The sequence below is a fragment of the Coffea arabica genome, chromosome 2e (assembly GCF_036785885.1).
Source record: "Coffea arabica cultivar ET-39 chromosome 2e, Coffea Arabica ET-39 HiFi, whole genome shotgun sequence".
NCBI classification, from domain to species: domain Eukaryota; kingdom Viridiplantae; phylum Streptophyta; class Magnoliopsida; order Gentianales; family Rubiaceae; genus Coffea; species Coffea arabica.
This window is the reverse complement of record NC_092313.1, coordinates 1977550-1987590: the sequence shown is the minus strand read 5'-3', so window position 1 is coordinate 1987590 and position 10041 is coordinate 1977550. Positions and strand designations below refer to the sequence as shown.

Sequence of the window (10041 nt, the reverse complement as noted above, 5' to 3'; positions counted from 1 at the left end):
AGGTACCACATGCATCTCAATTTGTGGAGCGAATCATCAACCGAAATATAAAGTTTGCTTTTAGAATGATTGGTGCTTTACTGCTTATGTTGAAACCATGGTAATCATATCACTATAGGCTGAAAGCCCTTTCTGAAGTAGAATGCCAAGAATGTTAAGGATGCAGCAAATCAACTATATTCTGAATAAAAGGCGATCCCTCACTCGAACTTTCCAGAAATGAAAGTTCGATTGTACCTCCCCTGTGAGAGTAAGGTGAGGCTGGCCGTTGACATTGCGAGTGTTCATCCAGATATATGGAACAGAAAGCACATTGAAACAAGAGGGGTACTCTCTGCAATCTTGGATTCGGTAGTAATTGCAATTGGCTTCAGACATAAATAACATGGGAAATCTGTTAAAAAAGCTGGCTGAGATGAAATATTGAAATTAATCGGATGTGCCAGAGTACATGAGTGGAGCTGAACTGCCTAATTTTACAAGCCGTGTTAGGACTGAGAAATTGGTCTGTAACTGAACAAAATTTGCTGACCATATCTGTCAATTTCAGAAACTATTCCAACTGATTACAAGTTCGTCAAAAGACCATATGATGTTTAAACCCTCTACATCTCGCTTCCCCGATAAAAAAAAAAGAAAAGAAAAAGAAAACTGGACATTTTCTCTTTAAATACAAATGCAGACTTTTACTTCACGGTCAGGTAGGAACAGACTTGCCTGTGTTCCTCGTTTGTATCTAGAGATAAATGAACTAAGTTGATGTTTGATGATCTTCTTTGAAAGATCTACGACGAGAACTGACCCTTTTGACCACAAGTTCCTGCATCGACCAAAAAAAATTATATACGAAAGGGAAAGAAGAACACAAAAAGGTACAAATAATTCTTTACACGCATGCTCTTACATCTGCGAGTAGCAAGTCCCGCGGCTCGAGCATGTGGATCACATTGCCCATATTAGGCCTCTTGTCAGCATCTGGGTCAACGCATCGGAGTGCTAGAAGAAGAATGCGTTTCAATTCCTTCACAGAAGGCATTTCAGGCAAACTGGGATCAACAACCTGATCAAACTTTTGTTCTGAAACCATTAGTTTTATCCAGTCAATTAAGTATTCCTGCAAAATGAAAGTTCGCATTAGGACATTCCTGCCTGCACTAAGAAAAATAAGACAAAAGGTTCTTAGAAGAGAACCTCTATTTCAGTAACGCTGTACTGCACTGAAGTTTTCCCTGATACAATCTCCATTACAAGTATCCCAAAGCTGTAAACATCGCTTTTCACGTCCAGAATACAAGTACTGGCACATTCGGGTGCAATATAACTATATTGAAGCAAGGCATCTAAGTTAGCAATGCATTACAAGTATACAGAAATAGCACAAGTCTTTCCGTAATCAGAGTAGTTGTTCCAAAATGCAACTAGTGAAGCTTATTAGACATAGCTAACCCGGACATTCCCATGGGGAGAGCAGTGGCATGACTCCACTCAGGACCAAAAAACTTGGAGATTCCAAAATCAGATATCTTAGGATTCCATTGCTTGTCAAGCAATATATTGCTTGATTTTAAGTGTCGATGCGTAATTCCAGGTTCAGAGTCCTCGTGCAGGTAGGCTAACCTACACAAGTTATTTGAAAAAGAAAAAAAAATTAGAAGAAAAAAACAATTGATCATGCAGCATAAACTTAAGTATAAACCTCTCATTTCAGGGGGAAAACAGTGCACCCTTTTGCAATTCCTTCAATGATACTCATTCTGATTTCCCATGTAAGACGGCTAACTTTACTTGTGCTCTCGTGAAGCCATTGGTTAAGATTGCCATTGTCCACATACTCGTACACAACCATCCTGATTATTCAAACAAAACAGGCAGAATCACTGTACTTCTACAAACTTTTTCGTTTTCTAATAAAGAAATGATAATTAGGTACGCACCTAAACATTCCCTCTCTGCAGTATCCCAGTAATTTCACCAAGTTCTTGTGTCTGAGACACCACATTGCCTCCACCCCTGCCACAAAATCCTTTAATGTGCCCCTGCTAGCACATTAGCTAATCAATACAAGTATCGAAGAGCATCGCATTCCCAGTATTTATCTATTCCGTACGAAATACTTTGTGCCTCGTACCTATTGACAAGCAATTTCTTGATTGCAACTCGAGTATGATCAAATAGGACTCCACGATAAACAACTCCGTAGTCTCCACATCCAACAATATTTTCATCAGCAAAACCATTCGTTGCTGCTTCAATCTCATTGAAGGTATATTCTTTGCCTGGCCTTATATCCAGAGCCATTGGCGGGCACTCAGCTTTGTTCCCGTTACTCGTCACTATAATCCCACTAGCCCCAGTAGAGCAATGTTCGTCAGGGTTGCCAATGCTCATTTCTACATCCCATCCATTACGCGACAAGAGCCTCTTACTCATGGCTGGAGAAGACGTATTTTGAGAAGTTTTAAAATTCTTGGAGATGATAGTCCTTTTAACAATGCATTTATCCCGCCCCCGGCGGCGGAGAATGAAGATCAAGCATATGAAGATGGACAGAGCAAAAAGCATGGCTATAGAGATGCAGATTATAATTGCAACCCATAATTTAACTCCGAAAAATGAAGTTGGCTTGGAGAGTTTGTAATTGACAGACGGGATAATGAAAGACATGATGGTGATTTGATGAAATGTTCTGAAAATTAGGACGTCCACTCTTAGAAGGCTCTTGTCACTGTCACTCTATGGTCAGGGAAGACTCTTAGATAAGGTATGTAAATTCAAATTTAAAGAAACTAACTGAAGCACCTTATAAGGCGGGAATCATCAATCATGAGTTATCCAATTACACAGAAGTGTTTAACAGATCGACATCATCAGATAAAGAAGAATGGCAATACTATTTAAAAAAAAAAAAAAAAAATTTGCATTGAGGATTTTGTTTTTAAAACCTAAAACTTTTCATCTTTCCTTGGAAAAGGGGGAGTATTAATGTAGTAGATTCTCAGGTACTAATACAATATATTTCAAATTTTATACTTGCTCTAAAATCCTTAACAGCATACTTCAAAAATCCATTAAATGGCTTTTCTCTCATCAATTTATTTTTTGGCGGACCCTTCGATTTTAGTTTAATTCTTGAGAAAAGTGGTTACGGGTTTATTACTTTTTTTGGACATAAACACGCGAAAATGCTGGGTATCTGATGCCCTCTTAATGAATTCGAGGTTTTTGCTGTAAAACGACTTTACCGACTTACAATTTCAGTGAAAATACCAAAAAAGGATGAAATCTCTGGCCGATTTTGCAGGTATACCCCCTTTTTCTAAACGTGTGCGGGAGAGAAGAAATTTTTTAAAAATTATTTTTTGAAAAATTCTCGAAAGCCCAAAAGAAATATTAAATTAACCTAAAAGGCATTATATTTTTCCTTTTAACTTATTATAGTTTCTTTATTATTTCTTCTAAGTTGGGCCCCGAGTTTGTACAAAATGCAAATATTTTACTACTTAGCAGCCTTCTTCAGGTCTTCTATATATGGAACATCAAGCTTTACCGCCAAAATTAAATAAGTTTATGGAGTTACCAAGATTGTCCGCTCTGAAGAAAGACCTGAATTAGTCGCTTCTCTATGCTTTTGCTGAATAATTGGATAAATAAATTACTGCCAAGTATGGTACAGCAGTATCACCTACAAAATACGCCCATCTGTAACTCCTCCCATATTCTTTAATACGCCCATCAGGGCCAATTTTTTTGTTGAGCCGCCACAGAGATGCCTACCTTCAAAGAGGCATATAAGTTCCCAATGCTCGGTCAAAAATGGATTGCCCTTGGTATGCAGATCTTCTCAACGTCTCCATTAAAGGGTGTTTGAATGGGTTGCAGCTTGATCTCATACAGCTTTGGCCACAGCTTTCCAGTCACTGCAAATAACACATTCAGATTCTTTTGGAAGTCCTTGCACTGCTCAATGACAGCCTTAGGAGAAGCACAACGATTCAAGACAGCAAAGAGTGCAACTCTAAAAAAGAAAAAGGGGCAACTCTGCTAAGAATAGTTCAAATCCCAAATGGCAAAAGTATTCACAACTCATGGTGACATCCGTACATATTTTATAGTACCATCCATTCTTCAAATATTATTGCCAGACTCCACTGTGTAAATTCCCCAGTAACAACAAAGCTGGAAATGGCTGCTAATATCCAAACATCACAGGTTTTACATGCCAGTATTTATTCGCTCGGCTTGGATTAACCTAGACTGAACTAAGCTGCTGCTGTATAACATCCCAACGAGTAGTATTGATAAAAATGAAAGGACTCACCAAAAAGACGGTTTTTGTCTTTATCCCAAGCTATGCCATTTAAAACATCAATTCCCTGCAAGAAGGTGGAAAAGTAAAACTTTACCGTAGGTACAGAAGATGCAATTCATTGAAAAGTACGCACACAAAATGCCTACCGTGAACCCAGCAGCTATTAACCCTTCCCTGCAATCAAAGCAAAAATAAATATCAATCCTCGCACAAGTTTTTGGAGGAAGGACTCATTATCTGATAAGACAGCATTATTAGGATTTTAAATAGTAAAAGACCAAAATCAGAACCTCAAATTATGGAGGAGGACCCATCCTAGCATAGTACCATCATCATGCGAGATTCTAGCAATACAGTCAGTCTGCAAAGTGCAAAATAAGGTAAGTCTATATATTGTGTTAAGAATAAGAATACGCTACAGTATCTCATTTACCTGTAATCCATTCAGTTAACAAAGTAAAACAAAGATAGACTTCTAAATGGTACAACAATTTAACAATGCGCTTCATCATCTATTGACAAAATAAGCAAATTGACCAGCCCAACCTCCCTTGTAAGTGTAAAGTGCTAAAGGTCAGTTGCACCAACATCAAAATAAGTTTCACATACACAAGCCAAAAATAGCCAAGCAGAAATGGAGGACTTTACCTGCCAAACATTTGCCCAAACTTCACCGTTTACGTACTCTAATTCATTGAGATAGCGTACTTCATGTCCTTTATACTTCACAATGTGTTTACTAATAACTGCATATATGAGAAAATTTAAGTCAAGTATGACAAACCAAATCAAACAAAGAAAGACCACAATTCAGAAGATAAGTGTTGCAATAGCAACAGACAAGATTATGTATGTAGCAAGATATAATAAAAGGATCACCAAAAGAAATCTAAAAGAAAATGAAATTTACTTGGACTTTCATATGACAGAGACCTTTCATGGTTTGAGGATCCATCTGATACAAGGTTGATGATCCATCGCTCCCAAACAAAATTTTTCCATCAGTAGCAACTCCCCAACCATCTTGCATTTGATGGGTAAACTCCTCAAACTGTGTAGACCACCATTTCAGGAGTGAAAAACCACAAAAAAGCTGTCAAATACACAAAGAAGATGCACCAATCTAATGTTTGGCAATTCTAAAGGTTGTATGCAAGAGAGTACATGGATTATCGACCACATAAACAATTATATGCAAGAGCACAAAGTTTTCATTTCCACTTGTGTCCAAATCAAAATTAGTTAGCAAGATTTATTTCTTCATCTTGAATTTTTAAAAGGGCCTAAGCAGTATTCATCTATTTGAAAGTCAAGTAAAATCAGACTATGATGTCTGTCCTGTCCGGACAGCATGAAGAAACATGGCAACTGACAGCTATAAAACAGAAAACTATATACTGAATGTGGACAATTACATTGAGCATGGTTCCATGCCGTGAACATGATTACTGTATCAAACAAATTTATCAACATCGATGAGCATAACTACATTGACGATTCAAAACAAGAAAAAGCTGGTTCCTTCATTTCTAAACCACTATTTTTTCTCAGAAGAAACCCTACCAAGAGTCCACACCTCATAACTGTTATGGGCGGCCCTAGTTTCCAGACCACAGAAGTCAATGAAGATCAAATGCCACAAATTTAGCAACTGGAAACCGAAAATTCTCAAAAATACAGCCATCAGTTTTAACACTCAAGGCGAGACTGTCATATAGAAGTTATGAATGCTCTAAAATCTTGCTGCGAATAGATGTGAAACAAATTTCAGTAAAAATGTTACTCAAAAAGAAAAAAGTGAAATATCAAACTTTGCTTAAGTCATTCCGGTCATAAATGAAACCAATATTCCGCAACCAAGTAACTTGAAACAACCTACAAAAGTAAGATTACTGCATCAGTACTAAGGACTAGTTTGATTATTCAATTTACTAAAATCAGGGGGGTAAATGTTCAGGAAGAAAAGTAATGAACCAAAGAAAACTTATAGGAACAAGGTTACTAAGTCTGCTGTAAGTTGGAAAAACTATAAGAAAAACCAAACCCTTAAATGCTTAAAAGTTCAAGCAGTAACTTACATTCATTTCAATAAAAGGAGAAGGGAAGAAAGAATTTCAGTTGATCAACTGTGTCAAAATTCTTCAATTATTGCCACGTATGGAACTATTGCTTTTGCTAGATCAAGTTTTCACAGTTTACCAAGTTTCTGACTATGTATAAAAATGGAAACTCCTTTTACTATTTACTAATAAATGCAAAGCATAGACACTCTGAACAGATTAGATCTTAACCCAAACCTTTCTCCAAGAAGAGTCAAACCTTCTCCAAAATAACTTCTCTTCATTTTCTGAATAGCTTGAACCTGTGAAAACCAGAGATGGTAGCTTATCACTTCAAAACAAAGTATCTGACATATCAATCTGTTTACCAACCTCTGTCTTTACACCTGAAAGCTTACGACGTTTTTGTGACCCAAACATACCATACAAGGAGTACATATTGATGGCAAAAACTTGGGTAGCCTCGGTCTATGGGCCCATCCGTAGACTGAGTGGTGTAGAACTCGCCATATCCTCATGGAATATTAAATATAAGAACTACAAATTCTGTTCCTTGTTTTCTCAACTATGGTTAAATTCTTCTGCTGGTTTCCCTTATAACCTTTAGTCAGCTGCTTTCCCCAACCACCTCCCAAGTCCCGATAGAAAACCCTATCATTCCTCCTCATATTCTGCAATGGCAAGGAGGATAACGCCCCACCTTCTACCCTCAAATGCAGCCAAATCTGGCAGCAGGAAGAAGAAGAAATGGAGCAAGGTAAAGAAAAAAGGAGAACTTGATAATAATCATTTAGTTCCATTTTTACCGACCATCTGAGGATTAGCGGCCCACTTGCAAGGATTAGTGGCTAACTTGCAAAGAAGGCCAATAGGAAATGGATGGCCAAAGGTACAATGTCTCAACTGATGCAAGCCAGCAGACATACAGAGAGCTACCAACACTTACAAAGTGTTCCTTCACCTTTCTTAAAAGAATTAAAATTTTTTTTTCTGTCATAGACTTGTGTGTCTTTGAATTAGTTTTAATTTTGTATTCTATAGCTATGAGGCATTATTGACTACATACTGAAGGATCTGATCGCTTCTCAGATTTTGTCAAGTTCATTGTTCATAAACTGTTTGTCAAAAGTCCCCAAAGAAAAGAGAGATATAACAGATGTGAAAAAATTTACTTACAAGCATGGAAGTGGGTTATACTTGAAACATAAGACTTGGAGAAAAAACTGTCGACAGGCTTTGGAGCTTAACCATTCTCGAAAGAGAAAAAGATAGTAATTGATGACTTCATAATTTGAATTTGGAGGATCCAGCTCAAACTTCATTTACCTCCATATGTTCTTTCTTTTCTTTTCGTTTGTTTTTAGTTCAGAGCCCAAACAAAAAGTAGTATAAGGAAAGAAAATCGATAAACCCCAGTTAGAAAGAGTAATGTGGCCACTTAACAGCCAAGTGTCCATATGTGGGTCCGTAGACCGGGTTCACACAAGTTTTTGCCCATATTTATAAGATGATAAACACTAAAACAAAAATAAAGCAAGCTTTTTCCCCCACCCCTGAAATGGATGTTTGTAAAGTACAAAAACATATTTCCACAACCAACCAGATACTGTAAAGCTGAATAAGAGAAATACCTTTCCACTCCGAAGAGCCACTTTCCGCACAGATGACTGTGGAAGAAACAAGAACATTAATATGCATTTGCAATTAATTTACTATTAAAAGACAAATCAAGACGAATAGTGTATACAGCAAGAAATTGAAAAAAGGGAACTAATTTCAGCTGTTTTGACCAATTTTTTTTTAAAAAAAAAAAATCTGAAACCATTGTTAATCTTCAGGTTACTCAATGTCAAGATACTGCAAAGTTCAATTGAAATTCCCACTATTGCAGTAGTATTGTGTCTGCAATAGATTTAATCATCCATGTCGCTTGATTTACCACTCTGGGCACAAAATTTTGAGGCTCTTCTACAAATTCGCAGTCAAAAGAGACAGGAAAAGTATATTTCCAAGATACTATTTCTAAAAATAGTATTATGACAGTTTCAGAACCACTATAACAATATTTCATAAAAAGCACAAAAAGAATAAGAATGAATTGCACATTGGTGGTCGCCAGACTCAGGTGTGAAGCATCATTTTCACACAAAAGGTCTTTCTCTGGATCAGCAACCCCATTCCTCCTCTATATATGTGCCTCTCTGTGCGTGGGTGCGTTATGTGGAGAGAGAGAGAGGGAGAGGAGAGGAGGGGGACATGAGACTACGATGGCTAATGTTTGTCCAGAATTAACGAGTTGAAAAAACAAATGCAAACAAGAACTCACATTTCCGTAAAGGCCAGTTGATTCAAACAACGTATCATCTTCTGCATACAAAAGGCCCTGAAAGCAACTAAAATAGCATTAATAACAGTAGCACAGTTCATAGCCACTGACAGAAAAACTCTCTTCATTTAGTTGGAAAGAGTTTTCAATCATGTCCAAGATCGTTACTCCAGTCAAAGTTGTAAACAATAAAGCAATGTTGATTCAACAAGCTCAGATTCCAATTAGCAAGCCTAAAACTCTTATGTAGTAATATATTAGCCTAGTGATCCTACCAGTTTTTGCACTATATCTATAGGAACATGGAAGTTGTGCACTAAAAAGAGTTTCGCACTTCATCTTCCTCCATAAATATTTCTATTCACCTAGTGATCCACGTCACCAATTGTCAAAAAGAGTCTATTGAAATAAATTGAACAACGAGTCAAAATTACAGCGAAAATCGTCTAAGTTTTAGATAAAATGATAGCCTACAATTAATTCCATAAAAAAAGATATATAATATAGAGAAGGACGAAATAATTGCGAATCGAGAACTGTTGAGAGATTGAACCTGAGTGAAGGCGCCGGGGTCATGAGGAAATTCGTTGACCACTTCGACAGTGTGAAGATGGCTGGATTGAAGTTTTGATTGAAAGGCGGTGGAAGATATCGATGTACGGCTCACCGTTAGTAACACGCCCCAAGCCACAGCAACTGTAGTCAACAGAATGATCTTTCTCCTGTGTTTGAGACGAAAAGACATGGAAGGAGAGGCCACCGACGACTGCTGCTGGCGCTTCAAATTCGAATTCGATCTCTTGTTAGACTTCTTCCTCGCCGATACATTCGCCATCAACTCCTGTTCATATTTCGACACAGAATTGCCAGATTTCAAATGTTGATTTAGAGATGATCACCGTAGGACTGCTGCCGAGCGATGATGGCATCGATAGAAGTTAAAAGAAGAGAGGAAAAATGGAAACGCAGAGTCCTCCGCAATCGCGACGGCCAATTTCGATTTTGCCAACTGAAGTCTAGTGTGACGGTCTAACGGCTCAACGTGCAATTACGGTTTAACGGAGTTCTAGTGTAAAAACCAGTTGACCATTTGACAGGGAAAGCTCGTCTCACTGAAATTCGGATTGTCAATATGGTCCAGCCTGGTCATCTGGGCCTGCTAAAACCTATAGCCCAGCTTTGAGCTTTCTAATTATTGGGTTATTTTGTCCCCTCAAATTATACAAGAAATTTCACTTCAGTCTTCAAATTTTAGAGTGGGACATGTAAATTCCTCAACTATAAAAACTTAGGCTCCATTTGGATTAGCATTTTTGGGATTTTTTTGAAATATTTTACTATAATAA

The 10041-nt window shown here is 37.5% G+C and overlaps 2 protein-coding genes across 3 annotated transcripts; both read right to left on the bottom strand.

Annotated features, from left to right (window-relative positions):
• Window positions 1-393: 393 nt before the first annotated feature.
• Window positions 394-3713, bottom strand: LOC113730011 (probable serine/threonine-protein kinase At1g01540). The gene is made up of 8 exons (XM_027254416.2): window positions 3578-3713; window positions 2129-2432; window positions 1935-2036; window positions 1725-1847; window positions 1447-1617; window positions 1192-1321; window positions 905-1114; window positions 394-820 (listed from the first exon to the last, which is right to left on the bottom strand). The coding sequence occupies exons 2-8, from the start codon at window positions 2428-2430 to the stop codon at window positions 752-754; spliced, it is 1107 nt and encodes a 368-aa protein (XP_027110217.1). The 5' UTR covers window positions 2431-2432; window positions 3578-3713; the 3' UTR covers window positions 394-751.
• Window positions 3593-9824, bottom strand: LOC113730012 (glutaminyl-peptide cyclotransferase-like). Of its 2 annotated transcripts, none has more exons than XM_027254418.2 (11): window positions 9249-9822; window positions 8696-8752; window positions 8001-8036; window positions 6607-6671; window positions 6121-6184; window positions 5243-5360; window positions 4958-5055; window positions 4600-4670; window positions 4456-4483; window positions 4319-4373; window positions 3593-3917 (listed from the first exon to the last, which is right to left on the bottom strand). In XM_027254418.2, exons 1-11 carry the CDS (start codon window positions 9528-9530, stop codon window positions 3808-3810), a joined length of 984 nt encoding a protein of 327 aa, XP_027110219.2. In that variant the 5' UTR covers window positions 9531-9822; the 3' UTR covers window positions 3593-3807. The 2 variants fall into 2 exon arrangements, with proteins under 2 accessions (XP_027110219.2, XP_027110220.2); XM_027254419.2 differs by having other exon boundaries at window positions 3896-4015; window positions 9249-9824.
• Window positions 9825-10041: the final 217 nt, after the last annotated feature.

Bases quoted from the DNA above. Each gene is read 5' to 3' on its own strand.
- LOC113730011 (XM_027254416.2), bottom strand. From the start codon at position 2,430: ATGAGTAAGAGGCTCTTGTCGCGTAATGGATGGGATGTAGAAATGAGC. The intron at 2,037-2,128 runs GTACGAGGCACA...ATGTGCTAGCAG, and splicing joins AAGAAATTGCTTGTCAATAG to GGGCACATTAAAGGATTTTG. The intron at 821-904 runs GTAAGAGCATGC...TGGTCGATGCAG, and splicing joins GGGACTTGCTACTCGCAGAT to GAACTTGTGGTCAAAAGGGT.
- LOC113730012 (XM_027254418.2), bottom strand. From the start codon at position 9,530: ATGGCGAATGTATCGGCGAGGAAGAAGTCTAACAAGAGATCGAATTCG. The intron at 4,671-4,957 runs GTAAAGTCCTCC...TGCACTTTGCAG, and splicing joins TTTGGGCAAATGTTTGGCAG to ACTGACTGTATTGCTAGAAT. The intron at 4,484-4,599 runs GTTCTGATTTTG...CTTTGATTGCAG, and splicing joins GTCCTCCTCCATAATTTGAG to GGAAGGGTTAATAGCTGCTG.